Source organism: Ochotona princeps, chromosome 6 (genome assembly GCF_030435755.1).
Source record: "Ochotona princeps isolate mOchPri1 chromosome 6, mOchPri1.hap1, whole genome shotgun sequence".
NCBI classification, from domain to species: domain Eukaryota; kingdom Metazoa; phylum Chordata; class Mammalia; order Lagomorpha; family Ochotonidae; genus Ochotona; species Ochotona princeps.
In genome coordinates, this window is record NC_080837.1 from 227,087 (window position 1) to 254,173 (window position 27,087).

At 42.3% G+C, this 27,087-nt stretch overlaps 1 protein-coding gene across 1 annotated transcript in view; it reads left to right on the plus strand.

Annotated features, from left to right (window-relative positions):
- The first annotated feature begins 530 nt into the window (after positions 1-530).
- The window catches only part of LOC131480430 (zinc finger protein 569-like), a 33,313-nt gene continuing 6,756 nt past the window's right edge, over positions 531-27,087 (plus strand). Inside the window, exons 1-2 of the mRNA XM_058665262.1 lie at positions 531-679; positions 16,420-16,477. Of these exons, the coding sequence (XP_058521245.1) occupies positions 16,442-16,477 (36 nt within the window). The 5' untranslated portion in view covers positions 531-679; positions 16,420-16,441. The remainder of the gene's footprint in view (positions 680-16,419; positions 16,478-27,087) is intronic.

The following is a 27,087-nucleotide window of genomic DNA, read 5'->3' on the forward strand; positions in this document are numbered from 1 at the left end:
CCTCCAGGACCTAAGGCTTTGGGCTGTCCTCTATTGCTGTCCCATAGCACAAGCAGGGAGCTGGATGGGCAGATAGCAGAGCTGCCAGGATTAGAACTGGAACCCATATGGGATCCTGGTGTGTTCAAGGCAAGGACTTTAGCCACTAGGCCAACTCGCTGGGCCAGATCGGTATTTAAAAAAGTCAAATGAACTAATGGGAAAAAAGCCAATATAAAGAAGAAAAGTCCCAGAATCTATTGAACATTCAGTGAGGTGCATCTGAGACTCCTGCCATCTGTTTCTAGGTTTCCAGACATGACCAGGAAGCAGAGAGGGAAGGAGAGGCCAGGAGGTAGACTGATGTGAGACGCGACAGCGGCCCCTGCTGTTGGAAGGCTCAAGCTGCAAGAGAGGAGGCCCCTTCCAGCCTGAGGTGAAGCCCCGCCCCTCACTCCCCCTCCCTCCAGAATCTTACCTTACTTTTGTGGTTCTGATTGGCTGCGCATACTGTGACGTCAGTCCAATCACGCCCAGGAAGCCCTGTGGCAGCAGGCGGGAGGTTGTTGTGGGCGCCGCCATAGCCACGTTTCTGGTTGTGCTGGTGGAGAGGCGCAGGTGGCTGAGCCAGTGCTGCCCTGTGAGCTCCCTCCCCGCAGGAGCCTCTGCAGGACCCCCAACTCGTCGGAAGCTGGGAAGGGTGAGTGTGTGAGAGCATCTCCTGAGGCCCCGGGGCGGGCGGGGGCCAGGAGGGGGACTTGGGGTCCTCACTCTGCAGCACTGACCTTGAACACTAGGACTCCCAGTTGAAGCCATTGTGCAGTGAGGAGGGGGTGTGCTCAGGGACAGTTCGGCCTTCATGTTAGGCAGGATTTCCTTTTTATTTATGTAAAGGTATATTTTCAGTTGAGTCACAGCGTTTCGAACCCCCAGCTCAGTCCTCAGTTAAGCTCCTCCTAAGGGTCTGGGGCAGTTTTCTTGTTGCTGACACCAGAGCAGCACAGACTCCAGCAGTTAGAACAAACAGCTTTGTTTTCCTCCGAGTTTTGCTGCAAGGTTGAGGGGCACATGTGGTGCTGGCGCTGTGCTTGGCAGAGGCCTGGGGTGGCACAGCGACCTTGTAGACAAGCCAACGGAGTGCACGGGGACTCAGGCAAAGGGGCTTCTCTAGAAAAACCTGACGCAGGAGCTGTTAAGGCAGCACTACTGATTTATCCTGATGGCTTCTGGCATGTTGTCCCCCATTTCCTTAAATTCTCATATTTGGGATTAAATGTCCCCATGAGTTGTAGAGGGAATAAGGTTCAGCAGAGAGCATTAAGGCAGGAAATAAATCTCTGAATGTCCAGAACTCTTGCGTCAATGCCAAGTGCTGCTCTCTGCCCTGAAAAATCACAACAGGAGTCACTATTTCCTCCAAGATACAATTCAGTAAGTTGTCTTTTTTTTTTTTTTCTGAGTCACAAAATAAGCATTAGCCCTTAGGAGCACTGTTAGCTATGAACAATAGGCGTGGGAGAAAAGCAGTGAATGGCCACCTGACACAGCACAGGAAGGCATCACTGTCCTGTGTGGGTGTGTGTGACAGTAGATGACATTGGGACTCCTGCGAGATAAATTAGCAGTTAAAGTCCTCACCTTGAATGCACGAGATTCCCAAATGGTTTTGGGTTCTAATTCCTGCAGCCACACAATCTCAAAAAAAAAAAAAAAAAAAAAACAAGATGACATTGGGACTCCTGTGTCTCCATCAGAATGCCTGGGTTTCAGTTCTGTGCAAATACAGTGTGCAGCTACTGCCCAGGCTCGAAGGCAGCAGACAGTGGCTTGGGTAGCAGTGTGAAAAACCTGACTTCTTTTCTGTCTTGTGGCTGTTGCAGGCATGTGGGAAGTCAGAGTGGAAGTCTGCTCAGTCAATAAGATAAACACTAAATGAAGCTTCAAAAGTCTTAGTACATCTCCTTTTTCCTGACTTAAGTGCATACAATTCATTAGAATGTCCTCAACTTGAGTTCCGCCGTTAAAATAGTTACATGGTCCTCACTACATTCGTTGTGTTTCTCTGAGTTTTGCAACACTTTGTCATAAATAGTTATGACTAACTGGTCCTCTGACTCATTCTTTCTGAAAAATTACAGTACAATGGGGATTGCCATTCAGAGTGACAGCTGATGCCCTAAAACTGGACGGCATCTATTGTGTTCCATCTATTTTATATAGCTAATCCATCAGAATATTAATATTTTCTTTACCCATCCAGAGCTCCATTCCTTGGTGACATATTAATGTCATCTAGAGAAATGATTGATGCACTCTGGGTTCTCTCAGCCTTGGCTACCTAGGGAGTAAAACCTTGGCAAAGGCCCAGGTACATCCTAGGTTAGTGAGCTTGGGAAACACAGCAGTTCCATTTTACATCCACGTTGGTTTAGTCAGAGGATAATATGTACCAAGATTGAATCTTTGTGAAGGTAAAATTTTGGTGGGCTAGAGCACTTATCAAATTGTGAGTGTATTTGTGACTGGTTTCATAAGTTATTTCAGGGAATATTTGCAGTGGTCTAATTCTGGTGGCAGAAAGGATAATTGAAGTTGTGGGTGTATTTGACTGGTTTAATAAAGAGTTACTGTCATTTGTGCTCACTATCTGGGCCAAGGGTCTTTTTTAAACGTTGTTTTTATTGGAAAGCAGATATACAGAGAGGTGGAGAGACAGAGAGGAAAATCTGTTCATTGATTCAGTCACCAAGTGACTGCAAAGGCCTGAGCTGTGCTGATCCAAAGCCAGGGACCTGGAATGCTGTTCTTAGTCTCCTGTGTGGGTGCAAGGGCCCAGTGCTTTGGTCTGTTCTCAAGTGCTTTCTCAGGCCACAGGCTGGGAGTTGAATGGGAAGCAGGGTCACCAGTATTAGTACTGGCACATACATGAGGTCCTCGCCCTGCACGCAGTGGATTTCAGCTGCTAGGATACTGTGCTTGGCCCCCTACATAACTTCTTAAAGGGGACATAAGACCTGAAAGAGCTAACACTGCTGTCCACTAACATTAACCTGCACCTGTGTATAGAGATTGAGCCTTGACCCTGAGTCCTCTACTAACTGCAGATGATGAAGTAATAGAACTGTGTGTGATTAGTTTTTGGTAGTAAGTTGACATTAAGCAAACTTAACACCTCTGGCGTAAAAAAAAAAAAAAAAAAAATCACAGAGGCCACAGCTTCACTTGATCTTAAATGTGTGGTTGCATCTGAGAGCTAAGATGCTGCAGGAGACACTGTGGGCTGTGAGGAGTTCCCAGGTCCACACTGTCACATTTCTGGCTGCTTAGGATTCCCTCCATTAGTGCAGTGAGCCCGCCTGGGCACTGTGTCCTCAGTGAGAGTGATCCCCAAGGCCTGGGAACGTGGGGAAGCTGCTGAGTGTGGGTCTCCCTGTGAAGTGTAAGCAGGCTGCTTCCCAGAGCTCATTCTCTGTCATGTCCTGGTGCTTTGATTTCCAGTTTGCTCACATAGAGGGGAATGTTGTGCCCTGATTGGGATGTCACATCTTTTCTCTCTTGCATGGAATCAGAGTCATGCAAAGAAAACCAAGTCCTTGACAGCTTTTTTCTCTGCCAAGTTTTCAGTGAGATTGTAAACAGTATAAACTGCACGTCTATAGAGAAAAAAGCCTTTGTCAGTTCAGGCCTTGATCTCTTTGATCTTCCATCCCCAGAAGTGACTAAATTCTAGTGCTGTCTGGTAATTAATGCTTGTGATTTCTTACAGTGATTTTTTTAAAAAGATTTATTTATTATTTTTGTTACGAAGTCAGATATACAGAGAGGAGAGACAGAGAAGAAGATCTTCCGTCCAATGATTCACTCCCGAAGTGATGGCAATGGCTGGTGGGCGCCGATCCAAAGCCGGGAACCAGGAACTTCTTCCAGGTCTCCCACGCGGGTGCAGGGTCCCAAGGCTCTGGCCCGTCCTTGACTGCTTTCCCAGGCCACAAGCAGGGAGCTGGATGGGAAGTGGAGCTGCCGGGATTAGAACTGGCGTCCATATGGGATCCCAGGGTGTTCAAGGCGAGGACTTTAGCCGCTAAGCCACACCGCCGGGCCCTGAACTGAATTTTTAAAAGTGATATGGTGTGGTTAATAAATCTTTAAAATATATTTTGTTTATTTTTTTAATGTTTCTGTATGTTTTTTTTTTTTATGCTAAATGAGATTTCAAGTTAGAGACAGGGCCCGGTGGGGTTGCCTAGCAGGTAAAGTCCCAGTCTTGAGTGTGCCAGGATCTCATATGAGCACTCGTTCTAATCCCTGGGGTCTTGCTTCCCATCCAGCTCCCTGCTTGTTGCCCAGGAAAGCAGTCAAGGATGGCCCAAGGCCTTGGGACCCTGGTCCTGTGTGGGAGACCCTGAAGAGCTCCTGGCTTAGGATCGGCACAGCACCTGCCATTGTGGTCACTTGTGGAATCAATCAGCGGACTGGAAATATTTCTAGGTCTCTCTTCCTCTCTCTGTATATATCTGACTTTGCAATAAAAATAAGCAAATCTTTCTTAAAAAAATAAGAGACAGAGCTCTTCTACCCACTGGCTCAGTACAGAGGTGGCTAAAATAACCAGTGCTGCACCAAGCTGAGTCCTGGAGCCTGCAGCTTCCTCCAGGGCTTGCATGTGGGTGATCAGGGCCCAGGCACTTGGATTATCTTCCACTGCTTTTCCCAGGACATTCACAGAGAGCTGGGCTGGAAGTGGAACAGCTGATTCCATATGGGATGCTGGTTTTGCAGTTGGTAGCTTTACATATTACACTGCAATGCTAGGCTCTGCTTTATTTTTTTATATGATGATAGTATTTTTTTTTTGCTTTTTTATTTCTCATATGCTAATTCATTACAAGTGTTTTGCATATGGGAAAATTTACATTACACACAGTGGATAAATTCTTTTTTTTTAAGATTTATTTATTTATTACAAAGTCAGATATACAGAGAGGAGGAGAAACAGAGAGGAAGATCTTCCATCTGATGATTCACTCCTCAAGTGAGCCACAATGGGCCGGTGCGTGCCGATCCGATGCCAGGAACCAGGAGCCTCTTCCAGGTCTCCCATGTGGGTACAGGGTCCCAAAGCAATGAGCTGTCCTCTCCTGCTTTCCCAGGCCACAAGCAGGGAGCAGTATAGGATGGGAAGTAGAGCTGCCGGGATTAGAACCGGCGCCCATATGGGATCCCGGTGCATTCAAGGAGAGGACTTTAGCCGCTAGGCCATGCTGCCGGGCCCCATAGTGGATAAATTCTGATGGTGTATGAAGTATGGGCAGGGTAGAAGGATTACAGTCTAACATTTCCTCCATTTACCCATATTTTGAGTTTCTCTAGAATTTGGATTGACTTTATATTCTTCATGTAGTGTTAACTGAGATCTCTAATCACATTGCTAAGTAGCAGTACCACTGACTGAGTAGTTATACTGTTGTGTTAACTCGTACTCATTACTGTCATTCAGTGTGTACTTTCCTTTGCCTTTCTATGAGATTTTCCTTTGAAGAATGCACTGCTCTATTTAGAATCACTGGGAAGAAGTATGTGGTCCTCAGTATTGCTTGTGAAAAGCTGCACCAAATGTCAATGCCAATTCTTGTTTTGAAGTTATTTTTTTCTCATCATTTTAAAAATAATTCTTGTTAGTATATTTCATTTAAAGTCATGAAGAGAGAGTGATCTGCTGGTTAACTCCTTAAAGTCCTGGAAGATTGTGACATGTTCAAGGCAAAACAGGAGCCCGGAACTAAATCTGTGTCCATTGTAGCAGGTGCAAAAACTCACATACTTGAGAAATTTCTTGCTTGCATCCAGAGAGTGAGTTTGCAGCAAGATGGAATTTGTTGTGGAGCCATAACACAAACACAGGAAGTCCAGTGTAGGGTGAGCGTCTCCTAAGCAGTTTCTCATCCACTCTACTGGATGCCCACATCTCCTCATTTTAACTGAATAGTTAGATGGTGCATATTCTGTTCTTTATTAAGAGACCAAGGCTGTATCTCCTAATTTTTGTTTGAGTATTTTCGCTAGAGTCTGTAAAGTATATTTGCAGATGATCTAAATCCAATTGTAAATAGCCCTGCCTCATTTCCTTAGAAATTCAGGTATACTCCACATTTTTTGAGAAGTTCAGGTATAGTCTCAACTATTTTCACCTGTCCTATATGTAATTTTTGTTATTCTTTTTACTTAGTATCAAGTGCAACAATTTTGTTCAGTTTTGGTAGTATCATTTTGAATAAAGATTTATATGTTAGGGCTTGGCAGCGTGGCCTAGTGGCTAAGGTCCTCGCCTTGATCCCATATGGCCGCTGGTTCTAATCCCGGCAGCTCCACTTCCTCTCTATCTCTCCTCCTCTCAGTATATCTGACTTTGTAATAAAAATAAAATAAATCTTTAAAAAAAAAATAAAATAAAATAAAGATTTATATGTTAATAGGTATCAGAATGGAGAAAGTGAATGCTTGTACCACCATTTGGTGTCACTTTTCTTTGAATGACCTGACATCCTAAAATCACATTGTACTTCTTGATTAATTTCTCTATTATTTGGTGAAAAGAATGTTAGAAACATCAATTATAGTGTGATGTTCTCTTTCTTATGTAGTCCCTGCTCATGTACTTGGAAGATAGAATAAAATATCCCAGTGACTTTGGCACCTGCACCCCTGTCGAGGATCAGAATGGAGTCCTGGTTTTGGCCTGAACCTTGCTGCCTCTTGAGGCCACATGGGGAGTAAACAAGTGGAGAGAAGATCTCAGTCTGTCTTTGGCTCTTGCTGTGTAATTTTCACATTTAAGCAAATAAATGATTTTTAAGTAATTAAAAAGGCAGGGGTAAGGAAAATCTCAGGGCCTATGGAAATTTATCATAAAATGATAATAAAGCTAAAAAGAAAATAAAATGAAGATTACATTTTCTTGGAAATAAAGAACCTAACATGATAGCCTAGTTGCTACAGTCCTAATCTTGCATGTGTCAGGATCCCGTAAGGACACAAGTTCTTGTCCCAGCTGCTCCAATTACTATCCAGCTCTCTCCTTGGGACCTGGGAAAAGGTAGAAGACAGGCCAAAGTCTTGAGACCCTGCATCTGCATGGGAGACCCAGAAGAAGCTCTGGGCTCCTGGCTTCAAATCAGCTCAACTCCAGCTGTTGTGGCCAGATGAGCAGTAAACCAGCAAATGGGAGATCTTTCTCTCTGGTCTCTCTGTCAACCTGAATTTTCAGTGAAAATGAATAAATACGTTACAAAATAAAAATACAATGAAGAATTTAAAAAGTACTAAATCTTTTTTATTCCTTGTAGATAGAGACAGTTTAATTTTTTTAGATACTGTTACTGTGAAGGGATGATTCTGATTTTTAAAACTTCTACAGAATTTTGATCAACACGTACTTGAATACTATCTCAAGGTACAGTGGAGTATTTGTGTACATATACAGCCTAAGATGAGTAAACCAGGTAACCAGGGTTTCTATGCATCTTTGATTTTACAGCATACAGTGTGCTTCCTTCCAGTTTCCTGCATAAGCTTATCCTATTGTGAACTGTAGTCACCACACACTGGGATGGGTTACTGGATCTTGTTCCTACTGTCTCACTTTCTTTGCTCCCTGTTCTATCTCCTTTCTTTCCCCAGGCCTCACTCTTCTCAGTCTGTAATAATCACCACTCAAAGTGCAGCTATGAGTTTTTGACTTACATATATATATAAAACACGTTAGATCTATTTGTACATTTTCCTGAATTTATCATATCCAGTTACCTCTCTTTTGTAGCAAGTAACAATATATTATTTTTAATGGCTGAGTACAGTCTTGGTGTTCATTAGGTTTCATTATTAACAAAATCAGGAAAAAAGAATTTAAAAGCAAGCAAAGTTGAGTCTCATGATTCCTATTTCTGTGCATTTTATTTCCTTCCCTTGTTTATTTTCTTGGGGAAAATATTAAATGGAATAACCATGAAAAGTTGGCATTCTTATTTGATTGCGTATCTTGGAAGAAATATATCAATATACCTCCATTAGTTATCTTTGAATATTTATAGGTTTGCTCAAATTATTATGTTATTAAATGAAGCATTTTATTGCATGTTTTCAGTAAGATGGTTTTAACAATGTTATCCTTCATCCTGCTTGTGTGAAGGGTTTGGTGTGTTGATTGGCATTTGTTGCCCCGTTTTCTACATCCTCGGGCTAGATGTGCTTTGATTATCATGTGTGCATTGATTGGTGCTATTGAATTCACTTTATGTGTAGTATGTAAGGAATTGTACCTTTTTTTTTTATCAAGCATGCTTATTTATGATTTTTTAAAACTAGATTTATGGGTATGAAGTTATTTTAGAAGAAGCATTAAAAACAAATGCACAGAAGACTAACCATGCTACAATGGAGATTGGGTTTTGACTGAGCAAATGCATTGTGTTTCTCAGTTTAAAACACAGTCAGATGTAAGTTAAGTCACCCACTGTTGATTCAGTCCAGTTTTGGAGTTTAAATATTGTTAAGCCCAGGGTAAGTTTGGAACTGTTTTTTTTTCCCTTTCAGTGTTTTACAACAATTCTAGAAAATTTGAAGTTAATTTGGTATAATTTAGTAGTGGAAACACCTGGTGTTGACCTTTAGTTTGAAGAGATTGTATTTCTGACTCATTGTTACTTACTGTTGGTTTGTCAGGTTTTTAGTGTCTTTCTGATTCACTTTGGTAGGCTAATACTAAGTATCCAGAAATGATGAACAACTCATTGGTTTATAATTACGCTTGGCAATCCCTAGTGATCCATTGTATTTCTTTTTTTCTTTTTTTTTTTCCAGTAAATGCCAACTTTATCAGTATGAAAGGTAGAGTTATAGAGAAAGAGGGAGAGTTAGAAAGCGAGATGTCCATCTGCTTCATCCCTCTTCAAGTGAGCACAATGGCTAAAGCAGAACCAGGTTGAAACCAGGAGTCAATGGATTCTTCCAGTTCCCCCACATCAGCACAGGGACTGAAGCCCTTGGGACATCCTCTGAATTCCAACATGCATTAGCAGGGACCTGGATCAGAAATGAAGCAACCAGGACTTGGAGTGGTATCCACATGGAGTGGTCACATCACAAGCAGTGGCAGAACCCGCTTTGTCCAGACAGCCGTGATCAATTATATTCCTTTTTTTTTTTCACTCTCTTTATTTTTGACAATCCTTACATAATTAATTATGGCAGAAAGGTTAAAGGGCTACAGGAAAGTGGGTAAGACTTTTATTTCCACATTTATTTTCTCTATCTGGGATAAAGGGGGAGATTCCACTATACTTGTGTGAGAGCAGTTTTAATAGGTTCCATTTTTACTTTTATGTATCTCAGTCTGCCTTTTTTCTTTCTTTTTCAGATTTATTTTATTTTAAAGGTTTATTTTTCTTTTTTGCAAAGTCAGGTATATATATATACATACATATATATATAGTAGGAGAAACAGAAATATTTTTCTTTGCGATGATTCACTCCCAAGTTACCTCAACAGCCCATGCTGCGCCAATCTGAAGTTAGGAGCCCAGAGCTCTTCTGGGTCTGCCACACACGCCCAGGGTCCCAAGACTTTGGGCCATCCTGACTGCTTTCTCAGTCCTCAAACAAGGAGCTGGATGGGAAGTGGGACTACTGGAATTAGAACCTTCATCCATATGTGATCCCAGTGCCTTCAAGGTGAGGACTTTAGCTGCTAGGCCACTGCGCCGGACCCAAGATTTATTTTCTTTTTATTAGAAACTCAGACATACCCAGAGGAGGAGAGAGAGGAAGCTCTTCCGTCCTTTGCTTCACTCCCCAAGTGACTACAGCAGCCTGAGCAGCACTGATCCAAAACCAGGAGCCAGGAGCTTCTTCTGAGTCTCTCATACATGTCCAGGGTCCCAATGCTTTGGTCCACCCACGACTGCTTTCCCGGCCCACAAGCAGGGAGATGGATGTGAATCAGGTGTGCCAGGATCAGAACCAGTGCCCATATGGTATCTTGATTCTTGCAACACGAGGACTTTAGCTGCTAGTCCACCGTGCAGGGCCCTACTTTTTCTTAATGTAGATAAAGGATTATTAATTTTGACTTTTTAAAGAATCAGTATTTCCATTGTCTTCAGTATTGGCTGATCTAGTTTATTCATTTCTTCACCAATCTTTAATTCTGATTTCCTTTCATGACTCCTAGATGCTTTTTTATTTGTCTGGGCCTTTGAGATCAGTACTTCAGTTGTTTATTTGACTTTTTGTTGTTGCTGTTATTCTTTTCAGTGTTAGGCATCTACACTCATAACCTTTGGTTTCTATATTGCTCTGATGGTGCGTTCTTTCTCATTGGCAGGAAGAAGTATAGTTGAAAGTTTGGTTGTCAGAAAAAAACTATATAGAATGTTTCTTGAAGCTAGGTAATTCATTTCTTGTGTTTCTAATGATTGAAAGTTTAAGAGCAACATGGTAACAGATTTGCTTTCTGCTGAGGTCACTCCCTGGCCAAATCACAGTCCCCATCTTGCTGTACCCTCACGTGATGTTTCCTGTGTCCATGGGCATTCTTTTCTAAAGGAACATAAGGCATTTTGAAACATTCACAGTAACTATAGTTTCTGGTAATTACCTTCTTTAAAAAAACATATTTGAAGAAAACTCAAGATTTGATCGAGGCAGGGAGACTTAGTGATGTTTGAAGTTAGAACTCATTCTTCCCCTCCACATCCTGACCAGGTCAAGTGCAAACTGCACTCCAGGCAATTGCATCTGAGAACACAGACTTCCACCTCCTGCTGACTGCCAGCAGATGACATCTCTGCTTTTTCTGTGCCCAGTTGCCTGTTGCCAGAACCATGCTCAGGCTGAGTGGTGCTGAGAGGTATGGGCCCAGGGTCTGCCAAACTGATGAGGCTCTTTATTGATCCTGAGGACACCTAGATCCCATCTTCACCATATGCAGAGTCCACTGTGGGTGAATCTCTGTAGAAGCAGCACATTTGCAGTGACTTTGGATTGGAAGTATTAAAGGTAATAGGCAGAAATCCAGAGAGGACTGATTTTCTTTTCTTTTTCTTTTTTGAAATATATATTATGTTAAAATATATTTTTATTTGAAAGGCAGCATTACAGAGAAGGAAGCAGAGACAGAGAGGGATCTTCCCTCTGCTGGTTCCCTCCCTAACTGTCCTCACTAGCTGAAGGTGGCTGGTGCTAATTAAGAGCTTGGAGTTTATCCCAGCCCTCCAACATAAGCACAGGTGCTCAAGGACTTGGACCATCCTTACTTCTTTCCTAGCCATTAGCAGGCAGCTGGATTGTAAGCAGAGCAGCCCAAGTTGAAGCAGCACCCATATGGGATGACAGCACTGATGGTGGATGCTTAGCCACAGGATGCTGGTGCCATCTTGTTGTGTGTTTTTGTTTTAGAGGCCAGGACAGAGAGCATGGAGAGAGAGTACTCTCAGAAGCTGGTTCCCGATCCAAATTCTTGTACCATATTAGATTACATTAAAACTGGGAACTAAAGTGTCATGTATGGCAACACAGCAAGTTTATCAAGTGATGTCATCACCCATATTATGTTTCAAGAATTCTTGCTCAGGATTTGGCTACTTCTTTTTCTTTTTTTTTTTTTTTAATCTTTGATTACATTGCATTATGTGACACAGTTTTATAGGCACTGGGATTCCCTCCACCCCTTCCCCACACCCCAAACCCCCCATGGTGGATTCCTCCACTGTGTTGCATTGTCACAATTCAAATTCAGTTGAGATTCTTTCATTGCAAGCATGTACCAAGTATAAAGTCCAGCATCTTATTGTCCAGATAAGTTCAACGGTTTCTTGGGGAGACCATCTCTGGTCTGAAGGTAGAGCTGGCAGAGTATCATTCTGATCAATTAAAAGTCCCGACATTACATCAGTAACAGTTCATAGCATTATGGAATTGGTTGACATGGTATTGAGTAACCAATATGTTAAAAGAGGTAAAGAAAAAAAAAAGAATGCAAGTTCTGAACCCCATCCTGTGATTTCTACATTGACATTTCAATTATTAGTTTATTTACAACCGGGTGCTATACACCTTAAAATGGCTATAGATTACTATTCAGCTGTCTCATGTCTACTTTGACTTCAGCATTCAGCATTTCACAGCGTTGAAGCATGATTTTGCTGAACCTGGCTGTTTTTCGGGTAGTCTAACTCTATAACTCTAACATGACATATGTCAACAGTTTAGGTGAACAGTTTTAGGAGGGGTGTGCAGAGAAAACTTTAATACCACAGTGAGGAGTGACTAATCTTAGTGTCCCACTCAGTGAGTTATAAGTACATCCCCACTGGCCATTTCCTGTCTGTTTCTAAGCGTTCCTTGTTGTTCTCTATCTATCTATTCTAGTTTGTTTGTTTATTAGTTTTGAGGGGTTTCTGGAGCGATGCTGATGGTCATTGAAAGAGAGGGTGGGGACCCAAAGTTGGAAGCAGGCAAGGACCAGAGAAAGCTCCTCTCCCTAGTCCCAAAGTTTACTGTTCTTGTGATTCTGCGGACCACTCAGTGCTCTTGGTTGTCGTTCCGATGACCTTGGATCCTTGCAAGGTCAGTATTTGGGCTTCTTCCATCCCAGGTGGTAGATCCAAATGGGAGTGGGTGACCTCAGAGTTCCTGGCTTCCGAAGGCACTCAATTTCCCCGTGGTCTCCTTGGCAGTTGGGATGTATTTCTTGATGCTTGTACTGATGGTTCTTGGTAAGGAACTGGAAGTCTTCAGTGTTGGGATACAAGCCTCCTCCTGTCCGCCTGCTCCACTCTGGGGTCCCTCCCCCCAATGCATATGACCTCCTGTTATGAGGTTGTTAGAATTGTTCCTGATTCCCCCCATATGAGTATTTGGCTACTTCTAATTAGCAACTTCCAGGAGAAACAGCAAAAATATCCCACAAAACTGGGTTTCTAACTATCCCTATGGGAGCATGGATAGAATTTCTCATTTCTAGGTTTGGCTTGACTCATCTGTGTATCTGGCTTTCCGAAAATAATAATAATAATAATAATAATAATAATAATAATAATAATAAATTTATAAGAAACAAGGAGTTCCTCCTCTCTCATTCTGGCTTGACTCAGCTTGGCTCTTGTAAATGTGGGTAGCATGAACCACCAGATGTAAACTCTTTTTGCATTTCAAGTAAATAAATAATTGTTACTAGTTAGAAGCTATGTGTTAAATCTAAGTATTCAACATAAATGAGATGTGTACTTGAACTTCACATTTCAGTGTTGCCCCGGGCTGGACTTGTGCAGGCAGCTGTAATGGAATCAGGCATGGTGCTTGCATTCAAACCAGGCACTCTGGATTGTGTTGATCACAAGCAGAAAGCTTACCACTATGATCAATTCCAATAGGTTTTAGAAGGTAAAAATAGTTGAAAATTGATGGTGGTGTTGATGGTGGTGATGGTCATAATTGAAGGACAATGAGTTTAATTTATAAATTTTCTGGTAAGTTTTTCAGTGATTTTTGACATTGTAAAAGAATGCAATAAATCATTTCAAAATTTTCAAGTGTATTTTACTATGTCAAACTCCAATCCACATTAAATGTGATGTTCCTCTATAGGGTATTTTGCATTTGAATGTAAGTGTAACCATAAGGGATGGTCACACATCAGTGACATGAATTACAGTGATTGTTGCAGGTCCAAAGTTTTTGGGAAAGGAACCATTAATGTGCTTATCTTTTGAAAAAATGGGTTATGAAATGGATACTTTAAAAAAAAATCTGTGATTAAACACCAAAGGTACATGGGAATATTTTTTGTAGTAATGAGTCAAAAAGCCTAACCTTTGGGGCTTGCATTGTGGTGTAATGTGTTAGATCATTGCTGGTCATACTGCATAGAATATTGCAGTGCCAAGGGATAAAGGAAACCCCAGAGCCCATGACATTGTATCATAAAATTAAATATACCCTGCCACTCTACCAAACTCCTTTAAGTTCTAGCAGTCTGTGTATTGAGTCTCTTGGTTATTCTATGTATAGGATCATATCATCTGCAAATAGTGAAAGCTTGACTACTTCATTTCCCATTTGAATTCCGTTGGTTTCTTTTTCTTATCTAATAGCCTCTATGAGTACTTGTAGTACTATATTGAATAGCAGTTGTGACAATGGGCACCATTATCTCCTTCCAGATCTCTGTGTAAAGGGTACCAATTTTCCCCCATTCAGTATGATGCTGGGTATTTCATATATTGCTCTGTGTTGTGGGTATTTCCTTCTATGCCTACCTTGTTTAGAGTTTTTAGCATGAAGTGGTGTTGGATTTTGTCAAAAGCTTTTTCTGCATCTATTGATACTATTATATGATTTTTGTTCTTCAGTTTTTGAATGTGGTGTATTACATTTATGGATTTACAAATGTTGAACCATCCCTGCATTCCCGGGATGTATCCTACTTAATCCAGATGAATGATCTGTCTGATGTGTTTTTGAATTCCATTAGCTAGGATTTTGTTGAGGATCTTAGCAGCAATGTTCATCAGGGAGATCAGTCTGTAGTTTTCCTTCTCTGTTAATTCTCTATGTGGTATTGGGATTAAGGTGATGTTGGATTTATAGAATGAGTTTGGAAGGGTTGTGGAAGGGTAGTGGCTTTTCACTGAAGGGGATGCTATTCTGCCAGCTCTACTTTCAGGCCAGGGATGGTTTCCCAATGACACTGTTGAATTTATCTGGACAATAAGATGCTGGACTCTCTGCATGGCCCATGCTCACAATGAAGGAATCATGACTGGATATGAACTGTACTACTGTAACAATATGGATGAGTTCAACATGGGAGGGGCACTTAGAGGGGCTGGGGGAATCCCAGAGCCTGTGAAACTGTGTCGTAAAATGAAATAAATAAAGTTAAATGCAAAAAAAAAAATTAAATTAAAAATAAAATATAGGGGGAAAAAGAAGTAGAATGCCCAAATATATATAAAAATGTCAGTTGTAGAAGTGTCTTTGTGAAGTTCTCTCGATTGAATTTGAAATGCAATTCTTTATTGCTCACCAAAATATATCCACAATCAACTTAACATGAGTTGTTGTAGGCACAGTATGTTTCTTTGTAATCATTTTCATAAATAGAATGTATATTTGAATGGTATATTGCAGAGAGAAGAGAGATGTTCCATCAGTGGGTTGATTCACTCCCAAGATGTCAGCCATGCTTAGTCCAGCACCAGAAATCCATCCAGGTTTCCCAGGGGGTCCTTGGAACCTACCTACTGTTTTCCAGGCACAATAGTAGGATACTGCATTGTAAGTGTTACATAGCTAGTAGGCATAAATAAGGCATTTGCATATCAGATCTGATCTATCCCAAACAGCAGCTCAGCTTCCTGGTTCATGACATTCACTCATTCAAATCTAATGGTTTTCTCTCACTGATGCCATAATGTAAGTATTTAATCAGATAAAATAAAAAGTTTTCTCAAACTATGTTGCTGTCATATTTATGAATATCCTATGGGCTAAGGCAAATGAAATGGCAAAGCCAAGTGTTGTTGAGGGTTTTGGAACTGGGAAGTGTTACTGAAGACTTAGGGACTTTCATTGGGAACAATTACTAGAAAACTTTATCAAATAAATATTATATTCCATTTTCATATATAGTTATAGACAGAATTACTTTGAATGTAGAAATACTGAAGTACTTAATACCATGCAGCTATTTTTCTGAAACATACGTTTTAGTGACAATATGGTTTTTCTGTGGTATTTTGTAATTTGAATAATAGTTGTTGAAAAAACTAGTGCTTTGCAGTAACATTATGATTTTTTAAGTTGTTAAAAATATTCATTGAATAGTCGTTACAGTAGCAGAGACAGAAAGATCTTCCATCTGCTACCTCACTCCCACAGTATCCACAGTGTCTGGAGCTGAGCCAAAGTGAAAGCCAGGAGCCAGGAGCTCTTGTGAGTCTCCCCTACGGGTGCAGTCTCACAAGGTATTGGGTTGTGCTTGACGGCTTTCCCAGGCCACAAGTAGGGGGCTTGATGGGAAATATAGCATCCAAGATATGACCAGCATCCATATGGGATTCCTGTATGTGCAAGGTGAGGAATTTGGTCACTAGGCTACAGTGCTGGTCCCAGTAACATTATTTTCAAATAAATAGTAATTGTTTGCACTAACCTAATGATTACTTGACTTCAATCACTGCCAATTATTGAAATTATTGATTCTATTTCAAGGATGCCTCCTTATAACTTGTAAAGCACTATTCTTGCCCAGGGATGGCTTTTATTTCTCCACCCATTGTGTCTGCCTCCAACTTGATGTTGCTTAGCACAGTAGGAACCACTGAAGAGGCTAGGAACAATCAAGACCAATGCATAACTCCCTGTCTCCACCTTCTCTTGCAGGTGTAGCCCTGCAGCCTGCTACATGCTTCCCAGACTCAAGAACACCAGCACACCTTCAGTAAGTTCTTTGTTTACTTTTCAGCTTGCTTTACATTGTATTTTAGGAGTTTTATAACAGTATTTAAACTAAAGTGAAAAAAAATGAGATAAAGAAGATAAAATTTTGATAAAACATTGGAGCTATCAAAGCTGATTGAAACGTTCCATGTTTTGTTTCATATATATATGAATATATATATATAGAATTATTTATTTTTATTGCAATGTCAGATATACAGAGAGGAATAGAGACAGACAGATTTTCCCTCCAATGATTCACTCCTGGCCCTGAGATATATTGACAGCAATTTGATAGTGGTATTATAATGAATAAAATGGGCCTGATGTCATGGTCTTGCAACTAAATTCCTCTCCTCGAATTGCAATGTGATCCCATGTGGATGCCAGTTCTTATACCGGCAGCCATGCTTCTCATCCAGCTCCCTGCTTGTGGCCTGGGAAAACAGTCAAGGATGGTCCAAAAGCCCTGGGACCCAGCACCCGAGTGGGAGACCCAGAAGAGTGTCTGGGCTCCTGGCTTCAGATTGGCACAGCACAGGGCTGTTTCAGTCACTTGGGAAGTGAATTATTGGACAGATGATGTTTCTTTCTGTCTCTCCATCTCTGTATGCCTGACTTTGAAATAAAAAAGAAATCTTTACAAAGAAAATGAATAAAACAGTGTAAGAGTGTGTCAGTATGGTGGGATGAATGCATATAATTACAGTGCACCTGTTTCTAGTCCTGACTACTCCACCATTTCAATCCAGCCTCCTACCAATGCATCTGAGAAGCATCTGGTGGTGATATAAGTACTTGCATATGTCCCACCCACATGTGAGATGCCACAAGGGGATCAGGGGTCAGTCTGACAGAGCCATAGCTAGTACAGGCATTCAGAAAAAAATTGGCCCAAAACATGTTTTTCTGTCATTTTTCCTGTCAGCTGAATAGTGACATTGTAAAATCTGTGTAAGTAGTTTTCCAGTAGTGATATTTACATTATACAAAATGCCACATAGCATGAATTGTATATCAGTCAAGGGATGAGGGTGAAGTTCAGTGGAAACCACTGACTTTTGATTACCAGATTTGTTTGTTTAAATAATCCTTGTGGCATGTTCTGGGATAGCATGTTACGCTGCTGCATGCAATGCCAGAATTCCATATAAGGACCAGTTAAGTCCCTGATATTCACCTTCTGATCTATTTCCCTGCTAATGTGCTTGGGAGATAGCAGAAAATGTCCCAGTTTCTTTTATGCCTGCACCCCTGTGGAGGATCAGAATGGAGTTCAGGCTCCTGGTTTGTCCTGGACCTTGCTGCCTCTTGTGGCCACATGGGGAGTAAACAAGTGGAGGGAAGGTTTTTCTTTCTGTCTGGCTTTGAGTGCTGCTCTGTAATTCTCACTTTTAAGTAAGTAAATTGTTTTTCTAAGGAATTAAAAAAACCCACTATACTTTATACTCTGTAGATTGGGGTCTGTTTAGTTTCTTCTTTTTGAATTATTTTTTAGTTTTGGTGAGTTTTGCATTGTTGTTTAGGGTGGTTGGCCAAGGCTACACAAAGTTAGGTGAGATCACCATTTCCATATTCTCTCTTTTTCCTTCCTGTATCTAGGGTAAGGGAGGGGATAAAGGGAGAAGCCACACCCAGCCTCCCAGCCATACCATGATCCCTGATGCCCTAGGGGCATGCTCTGAGGGTCCTGCTCATGAGGTTTTGATAGTTCAACAGATCTGAATTACTGCCGATCTCATCATTCCAAGCACGATGAAATCTGTCCAGAATCCACTGGTTGATTTAATTCATCTTAGAGTCTCTGTTTGCCCACATATTCACCACCAGCACTTGTCTGGAGTAGTTGATTGGTTTGTTCTGTTCTTCGTGCTCTGTTATAGTAACAATGCCCTCTGCATGCTCCAATGTATTGCCATATCCTCCATGTGCACCTGAATATGCTGTTCACTACTCCATCAAAGCCACTGAGGAGGCCTGGCTCTGACCAATGCCCTCCATGGTCAGTCCATGGAACCTGCAGTTCTCTCCATTGTTGGAGTTCTGAATCCAGTGATTCAGTTGGTTGTGAGGAGGGATCCCCAAAGAAACTTGATCTGATGTGATGAAGACCTAATTCTTGTGTGTGCATGCCAACAGAGGGTCCAGCACATTCCATCACCCCCATCAGCTTATGCACATGTTGGTGATTGATATTGCTGGGTCAGATCTGTCTCCAGCCCTCTCTTCTATACAAACCAATGAGTGTTGCAGTCTATCAGAGAGGTGCTCACTATTTCCCTCATGGTCTCTCTCCCACTCCTGGATCTTGCACTCTCCTGGTGTTTCTGCAGTTTAGCTTGAAACAGTTTGCCCCCACTGGAACCATCATCTGTTAGGTGATGCTGTGGCAAAACCCAACCAACCCAATCCTCACCCACTATGGCTTATGCACGTACCAGAAGGTACAGTCTGCCACCTTGGATTTTCCCTGTTCCATTAAACATGCAGGCCAACGGTGGTTATAGCCCTGCCTGGACTGATCTGAGCAAACACCAGCTTTCACATTCCCCAGTGGGAGTAATGGCTCAATAGGGGAACTCCCTGCAGAACCCCCACACCTACTGAGTTGGTCTGCTTTCCCATGGGTCTCACTTGTGATGGTTATGTGCTGTGACCCAATCTGGCACAGCATAGCTCACCTTGGCATTTGCCATTGAGTTCTGCAGCCTTGCCCGGCCCAGCTTGCCCCCAGTTCACGCTCGCATTGGTGGGGGTTACAGCCTAGCCAATCCAAACAACCCCAGAGTCCTATCCCTAATGTGAATTGTGTAGTGTTGTGCCCCCACTCGGCATGATCCACATACCATTCTGGCTTTCAGATTTGCCACTGGGTGATATGAACTGGCCTAACCTGGTTTGCCCCAGACCTGAGCCAAAGGTATGCCATTGTGTACCATAACCTGGCTGAAGGTTATGTCTAGGCTGTTCCTTGTTGTTCTTGCACTCACCTGCAGAGACTATGTCTCCACAGAGTAATTTCACAAGCTCCTTCTTCAGAACTTATTCCAATGCCAGATCAGTGGGTTCTTGGTCCAGCCCTACTTCATCCATCTCCTGTCTTAGCAGAAACAATGGCTTTCCTGACTTGCCTTCAACCCATTCTGTTTTTTTCTGTTGGGTATTACAGCCCAGCCCAGGGTGCTCCGCACCCAGACACAGCTCATACATAGCTCAGCAGGTACAGAGATGTAGTTTAGTCCATCCTGCATTAAGCCTTGTTCTCAGGAGCACCAGTGGATGCTGTAGTCTACCTCAGTCTGGCACACACCGGACCTAGTCCACACTTGTGCCAAAAGAAACTGCAGCCATGTCCAGACCAGATAACATCCCCTCCTTTAGCCCTCACACTCCCCAGTGGGAACCCCAACCCAGCCAGGGTGTCCCCTTAGCTCTCCAACCAGGCCTGTTCCCAGCCATATATCTTACCTGTGCCACTGGTTGCTCTGACTCAGCTTGGCATAGTCCCTCACCTGTCTTGACCTTTGCTTTCAAATACTGGAGCCTGGCCAGACCAAGTATGCCCCAAATCCTAACTCTTGCTGGTGGGTACTGTAGCCTGGACCTGCTCAGTCTGTTACCATCCATGGCTCATTAAAGTGGGTGGTGTGACAGCCTAGCCCGGAATGACCTGTGCTCCAGCCTGGTTTCTGCACTTGCCGGTGAGCTAAGATTTGCTTGGCTCTGCCTGCTCTGCCCACTTCCAAAACCAACCCACACATTTGCTAACAGGTGGAGCTACCTTACCCACCTTGCCCAACCACCAGACCTGGATCATGTGCTTACCAGCAGGAGCTATGACTCAGCTGGTGGAGTTTCCCAAGTTCTCCCACTCTGCCCACTCCCTGACCCAGATCTCACTCATGTCATTGGGTGCTAGGCCCTTGACTGGCATAGTCTGTCTCTCCATCTTGGCCTTGTATGAGCTTATGAAACTTGCGGCCCAGCCTGCTGTGCTGCTTATTTTAGGATGCATATGCTGGTGCTGCAGCCTGGACCTGCCCGGATTATTCTTGGTCCCTATACCCGTGAGTGATGACAGGTTATATGGTCACATCTAGCTCAACCCTTCACCCTCCCAGCTCTTGAGCTAACCAGTGGGACTTGTATTTCCACAGGTTTAGGCCCACATATCTCTCACAGAATCTACCTCTGGACCTGGTTCTCTCACATGCTGTCATGGCCCTGCCTAATACGACCCATCCCTGTTCCGACATTCAGTCAGGCATTGGGATCTAACCTTGTCAGACAGATCCCCAGCCCTCACATTTGTGTGGACTAGCATGTGGTGGTCAGCAATATTCCTTATTAAGAATCCCTACTCAGGACTCCCATATCAGGCTGGTATATTAGTCTGACCCATTCAGCTCTCCCTGCAAACCACCATGTCTCAGACCCATACAGCTCTCCTCTCCAAACCACTGTGTCTCAGTCCCCTCACTTAGCTGCAAGTACAGTCACCCTGTCATTGGGAGTCCCTCAGGATTCATTCCTTACCTACATGTGCAGTGGCTTTAACCTTGGATGTCCCTAGGTAGTAATTCCACCCCCTAAGACTCCAGAGCTAGCCCTCAGTTTGCTAACAGGAGAAACCTGGTGCCAGTCGGTGCTCTGGCAGCCCTCAAGCTCAGAATTCACTCACCATTTTGCATTGAGGGCTGTTTGGGCTCCAAGCATTGAATGTGAGCTGACTCAAGTCCCCCCAGCAGCCACCACGTTGGTGGCAGCTCCATCAGCACAGTCCGAACGTTCCTCCCACCCATCTTTAAAAAAAGGAAAAAAAAAGAATGTGCAGCTATGGTGACACACTGGTAGAGTTAACACATATTTGGCATTAACCAGGCCCAGGACGCCCACCAGGTGTTAGCTGCTTTTCTCCCACCTGTGTAACACTTACCTAGGTACAATGCAAACTAGGCAGCTGCCTAGAGCTGGGGTGTTTAATTTTTTCTAAATAGATCATTTTTAGTGTGCATGGATGATTCTGATTTTTTAAAAATCCAGTGCATTTTGATCAACATGTACTTGAATACTATTACAGGGTACAGTGCAGTATTTAAGTATAGGTTCTGCATAAGCTAAGTAAACTAGGTAACCATTCTTTCTGCTTATCTTTGTTTTTACAGCACATGGGGTGCTCCATTACAGTTTCCTGCATTAGGTTACCATATTGTGAACTGTAGTCACCACACACTGGTTTGGATCTCTGGATCTTGTTCCTTCTGTCTCACTTTCTTTGCTCCCTGTTCTACCTCCTTCCTTTCCCCAGGCTTCACTCTTCTCAGTCTGTAATAATCACCATTCTAAGTTTGCAGGTATTTTGTCACATTTACATAGCATAACATGTTTTTTCTCCATTTGCTTAATTTCTTTTTATCCAGTTTCATCTATTTTGTAACAAATAAAAATTGGTTCTTTTTAATGGCTTAATACAGTCTCTTGACACTCGTTAGGTTTCACTAATAATAAAAGTCAGTGGAAATCTAGCATTGAAACTAATTTAGTATTCATTTTTTTCTTACATTTTTATTTTGAATTTTTGAATGTAGTGGTACTATTTCATATAGACTGGGATTCCCCCATCCAAAATACCCACCTCCCAACAGATTTTCCCTATGTTGCTATAATAGAAGAGTTCTTCATATGGAGTCACAATCCCATCAGCTTCTTATTTAAGTGTGCCTCGACATTGCTCATACAGACAGTGTAAAACAATTCAGTATCCCATTGTCTACACATTTCCAACGGTTTCACTGGGAGCCCATCTTCTGTTTAGAAGCAGGGATGCATTTTGCATTGTACCCCCATATCTGAATATGGTAGACCTCATTATTCCATCACTGTACATTTCCATAAATGAGAAGCCATGAAATAAGGTCTGTATCTTCATTTTTATTTCTGTGACTTTTCTTTCCTTTCTTTGCCTACATGATTTTGGTAAATATTAAATTACATAACACCAAAATAATTCTAATTTGGTTACATATCTTAAAGGAAATGCTTTTGTTTTTGGCATTCAGTTGTGTGATGGCTATAGGTTTGTTATCTGTGGATACAATTTTCTTGAGGCTTATTTCTATGTACCTCAACTGAGGTATACTGGGGTATATTTATATATTTGTAGATTGCCTCAACTTTCATCTATGTTATTACAAAATAAATGTAGAAATTCATTGAATGCTTTCTATAAGGCGGTTTTAATGATACTTGTCCTTCATCCTGTTTATGTGAAATACTTGGTTTATTGATTTTCATTTATTGGCCCATTTTCTACATTTTCTAGTTACGTACACCTTGGCTAGTACATGTGAGTTTATTGATGTGATGTTGCATTTATTTTACATGTTTTTTTAAAAATATATTTGCTTATTTTATTGCAAAGCAGATATACAGAGAGGAGGAAAGACAGAGAAGAAAATCTTCCTTTCAATGGTTCACTCCCCAAGTGGCTGCAATGGCTGGAGCTGAGCCAATCTGCAGACAGGAGGCAGGAGCTTCTTCCAGGTCTCTCACATGGCTGCAGAGTCCCAAGGCTTTGGGCCTTCCTCAACTGCTTTTCCAGGCCACAGGCAGGGAGCTAAATGGGAAGTGGGGATGCCGAGATTAGAACCTGTGCCTATATGGGATCCCAGAGCAATGAAGGTGAGGACTTTTGCTGCTACGCTATGGCGCCAGACCCTATTTTACATGTATTATGATAAGAATTTTTTACTAAAGATTTTATTTATTGCAAAATCACATATATAGAGAGGAGGAGAGACAGAGAGGAAAGTCTTCCATCTGATGGTTTACTTCCCAACGGGAAAGTGGGGAAGCAGGCTGCCGGGATTAGAACCAGTGACCATATTGAATCCTCGCACATGCAAGGTGAGGAATTTAGCCACAGGCCACCCCACCGGGCCCTATGATAAGAATTTTACATCTATTTTATCAGGTATACTGGTCAATGATATTATAGTGACTTTTAAACTAGATTTCTGGACTATAAGAAATTATTTCAGAAGAAGCATTAAGTAAATATAGAGAGAACTAATTATACAGCAAGGGAGATTGCATTTTTACTGAGCAATCCCATCTTTTTTTTGTTTCTGTTTTTGTCTTTATTTATTTCTATTTTAAACAGTCATGGTTGAAGATCTTCCTACTGCTGATTCAGTCTAGTTTAGGAATCACAGTATTGTTAGGATTAGCATAATTTTTGAATTGTCTCCTCGTTTTAATTTTTTTAGAGTAATTCTAGAAAATCTGGTGTTAATTTGGTAGAATTTAGCAGTGAGTGTACCTAGTATTGACTTTTGGTTTGAAGAGATTTCTTCCTGATTCAGTGTTAACTGCCTGTTTGTTTTGTCAAGTTATTAAATTTTTTGTGATTCAGTTTGTAGACTAATACTGAGTATCAAGAAATTAAGCATTTCTAACAATTTACTTGTTTATAACTGCTGTTGATAGTCCCTACTTGCATTTCTGTTTTATTCTAGTAAAGATTTATTTTATCAAGCCTGTGCCTGTGGTCTAACACCTAAAGTCCTCACTTTGGATGTGCTGGGATCCCATATAGGCACCAGTTTTAGTCCCGTGTGCCTCACTTGCCAGCCAGCTCCCTGCTTGTGCCCTCAGAATGCAGTTGGGGATGGTCCAAAGACTTGGGACCCTGCACTCATGTGGGAGACCTGGAGGAAGTTCCTGGCTCCTGGCTTCGGATTGGCTCAGCACTTGCCATTGCGGTCACTTGGGGAGTGAATCATCAGATGAAAGATATTCTTCTCTGTCTTTTCCCCTCCGTATATTTCAGTTTGCAATAAAAAAATCTTAAAAAATGATTTTATTGACATGCAAGGCAGAACTATAGAGAACAGGGGAGAATTACAAACAGAGATCTTACTTCTGCTATATCATCTCCAAATGACCACAATGGTTAAAGCAGGTCCAGGTTGAAGCTTTTTCCTAGTTCTCCCATATCAGCACAGGGAATCAAGCACTTGGGACATCCTCCACTCTCCATGTGCACTAGCAGAGAGCTGCATCAGAAATAAAGCACCTGGACCAGGTGCAGTAACTGAGTGGGTAAAGAAACTGCACCTGTGTGGGAGACGTGAAAGAAGCTCCTGGCTTTAAATCTGCTCAGCTCCAGCCATTGTGGCCTCTTGGGGAGTGAATCAGCAGATGGAAGATCATCCTCTCTGTCTCACCTCTTTTTTTTTCTAAATCTGGCTTTCCAAAAAAGTAGATAAGTGTTTATTTTTTAAAAAGAGAGAAAAGGTGAGGCAGCCCGGACTTGAGGTGGCATCTGCATGGGAAGTTCATATCACAAGCAGTGGAAAACCCACTTTGTCCAGACAGCCCTGATCCACTCTACTTCTGTGGTAGCAGTTTTAATATGTTCCTCTTCTTGGTGATGTTATGTACTTGAGCCTGCTTTTTGCTTGATCTAGCAAAGGGTTTATTGATTTTGTTTTCTTTCTAAGAACAAAGAATTTCCTTTATCTTCAGTGTTGCTGAATACAGTTTTTATTCATTTCTTCATTAATCTGTACTTTAAATTTCTTTTTCTACTCCTAGACTTGGCTTCATATTTTTCTGACTCAGAGATCATTACTTAGGCTGATTATTTGACATTTTGTTGTTGTTGTTGCTTAGCGTTGGCCATCTAAAGTCATAACCTTTGATTTCTCTGATCATGGTCAGTTCTTTCTCATTGGCAATAGGCAGTAGATTCGCAAATAGGAGTGTGCTTTGGTTGTCATAAAAATATACTGCAAAATATGTGCCTTGAATCACAGTAATTCATTTCTTATGGTTCTTAAATTTTATTTTGATGATGTTTACATGGTTGATGAGGGAGCATGCATGCACATGTGGACTGATTAAGCTAGGAAGGATCAAGATTTAGGGGGAAGTGGATGAGATGATTGTTTCCAAATTTCCTTCTTTCTATGTCTGTGGGATGGCGGAGAGAAGGAGAAAAGCTACTCCCAGAATCCCACCACAATAGAACCCTGGGATATGGAATGGTCATCTGAGCATGCTCTGAAGGTTCTGTTCAAGTGGTTTCCATAAGAAGTTCTTCTAAGGTCCATTGGTTGATATTCCAACTACAGTTTCCATTCAGCCAGATCTTTATGGTCAATACTTGCCTGGGGTAGTTGTCCAATCTGTTCTGCTCTCCTTCATCTGCAGGCTCGAACAGACTGCCATATCCCCTATGTGCATCTGAATATGTTCATTCAGCAAATGAGGAGGCCTAGTTCTGACACATGCACTCTAAGGTCAAAGCACAGATTCCACATTTCTCCCTAATGTTAGAGTTCTGAGTTCATTGGTTAAGTGGTGGGGATCGTGAAGAAACTTGATCTGAGGTGATGATAGACACTTGTGTGTACTTGCCAGTACAGGCTCAGCTCAATCTGTCACCCACATCAGCCTGCACATGTACTTGTGGTTGCAATTGCTGGATAAGTTTGTCTCCAGTCCCATCTCTTATGCAAACCAGTGGATGCTGTGGTGGAGCCCATCCATGCCCATCCCACATTCAGCTCTCATGTACACCAGTTGGGAAATGCACCCCAGTCACAGTGCGCCATATAACCCATACTAGGCCTGTTCCCGCCATGGTTCCTTTGCATGTTTTGCACATCTGCTCTGTGCTGCATCCTAGACCAGTGTGTCCTGTTCCCAATCCCAGTATTCATGAGTGTCAGAGGGTTCCATGGTCATGTGTAGCTCAGCTCTTTACAACTCTCAGCTCTTGAGCCAACCTGCAGAATTTGCAGTTCCACAAGTTGAGCCCTCATATTCCCCCACAGAATCTGCCCCCAGACCTGAGTGCCCTGCATGCTTGTTGGTATCATGGCTCAGGCTCACATTATCTGCCCCTTCTATGAAACTCATTGGCAGGGCCCGGCGGCATGTCCTAGTGGCTAAAGTCCTCGCCTTGAACGCCCCGGGATCCCATATGGGCAACGGTTCTAATCCCGGCAGCTCCACTTCCCATCCAGCTCTCTGCTTGTGGCCTGGGAAAGCAGTCGAGGATGGCCCAAAGCTTTGGGACACTGCACCCACGTGGGAGACCTGGAGGAGGTTCCTGGTTCCTGGCATCAGATCGGTGCACACCGGCCTTTGCAGCTCACTTGGGGAGTGAATCATTGGATGGAAGATCTTCCTCTCTGTCTCTCCTTCTCTATGTATATCTGACTTTGTAATAAAATCAATAAATCTTAAAAAAAAAAAAAGAAAAAAAAAGAAACTCATTGGCTGTAGTGTAATCTTTCCCTGCAAGACAGGCCCCCAGCCCTACCTTAAGTGTGCACTGGTGGGTGGTGGTAGTCCATGTTAATCATTCCAGCTCAGTTCTCCCATGTAGGTAGATGCACTCGTCTGACCCAGAAATTTCCTCAGTGCTAGTTTCCAAACCACTAGGTGTTAGCCCCCTCATTTCCCTGCAAGTAAAGTGGCTTTTGTCAGTAGAAGTGTTTCAGAAGTCATTCCTCACCTGCAACATACTCCTTCAGTGGTCCTGCCTCCCACATATCCCCCTTACCCCTTCTCCTGAGGAATCAGCAGTTCCTATTTTGG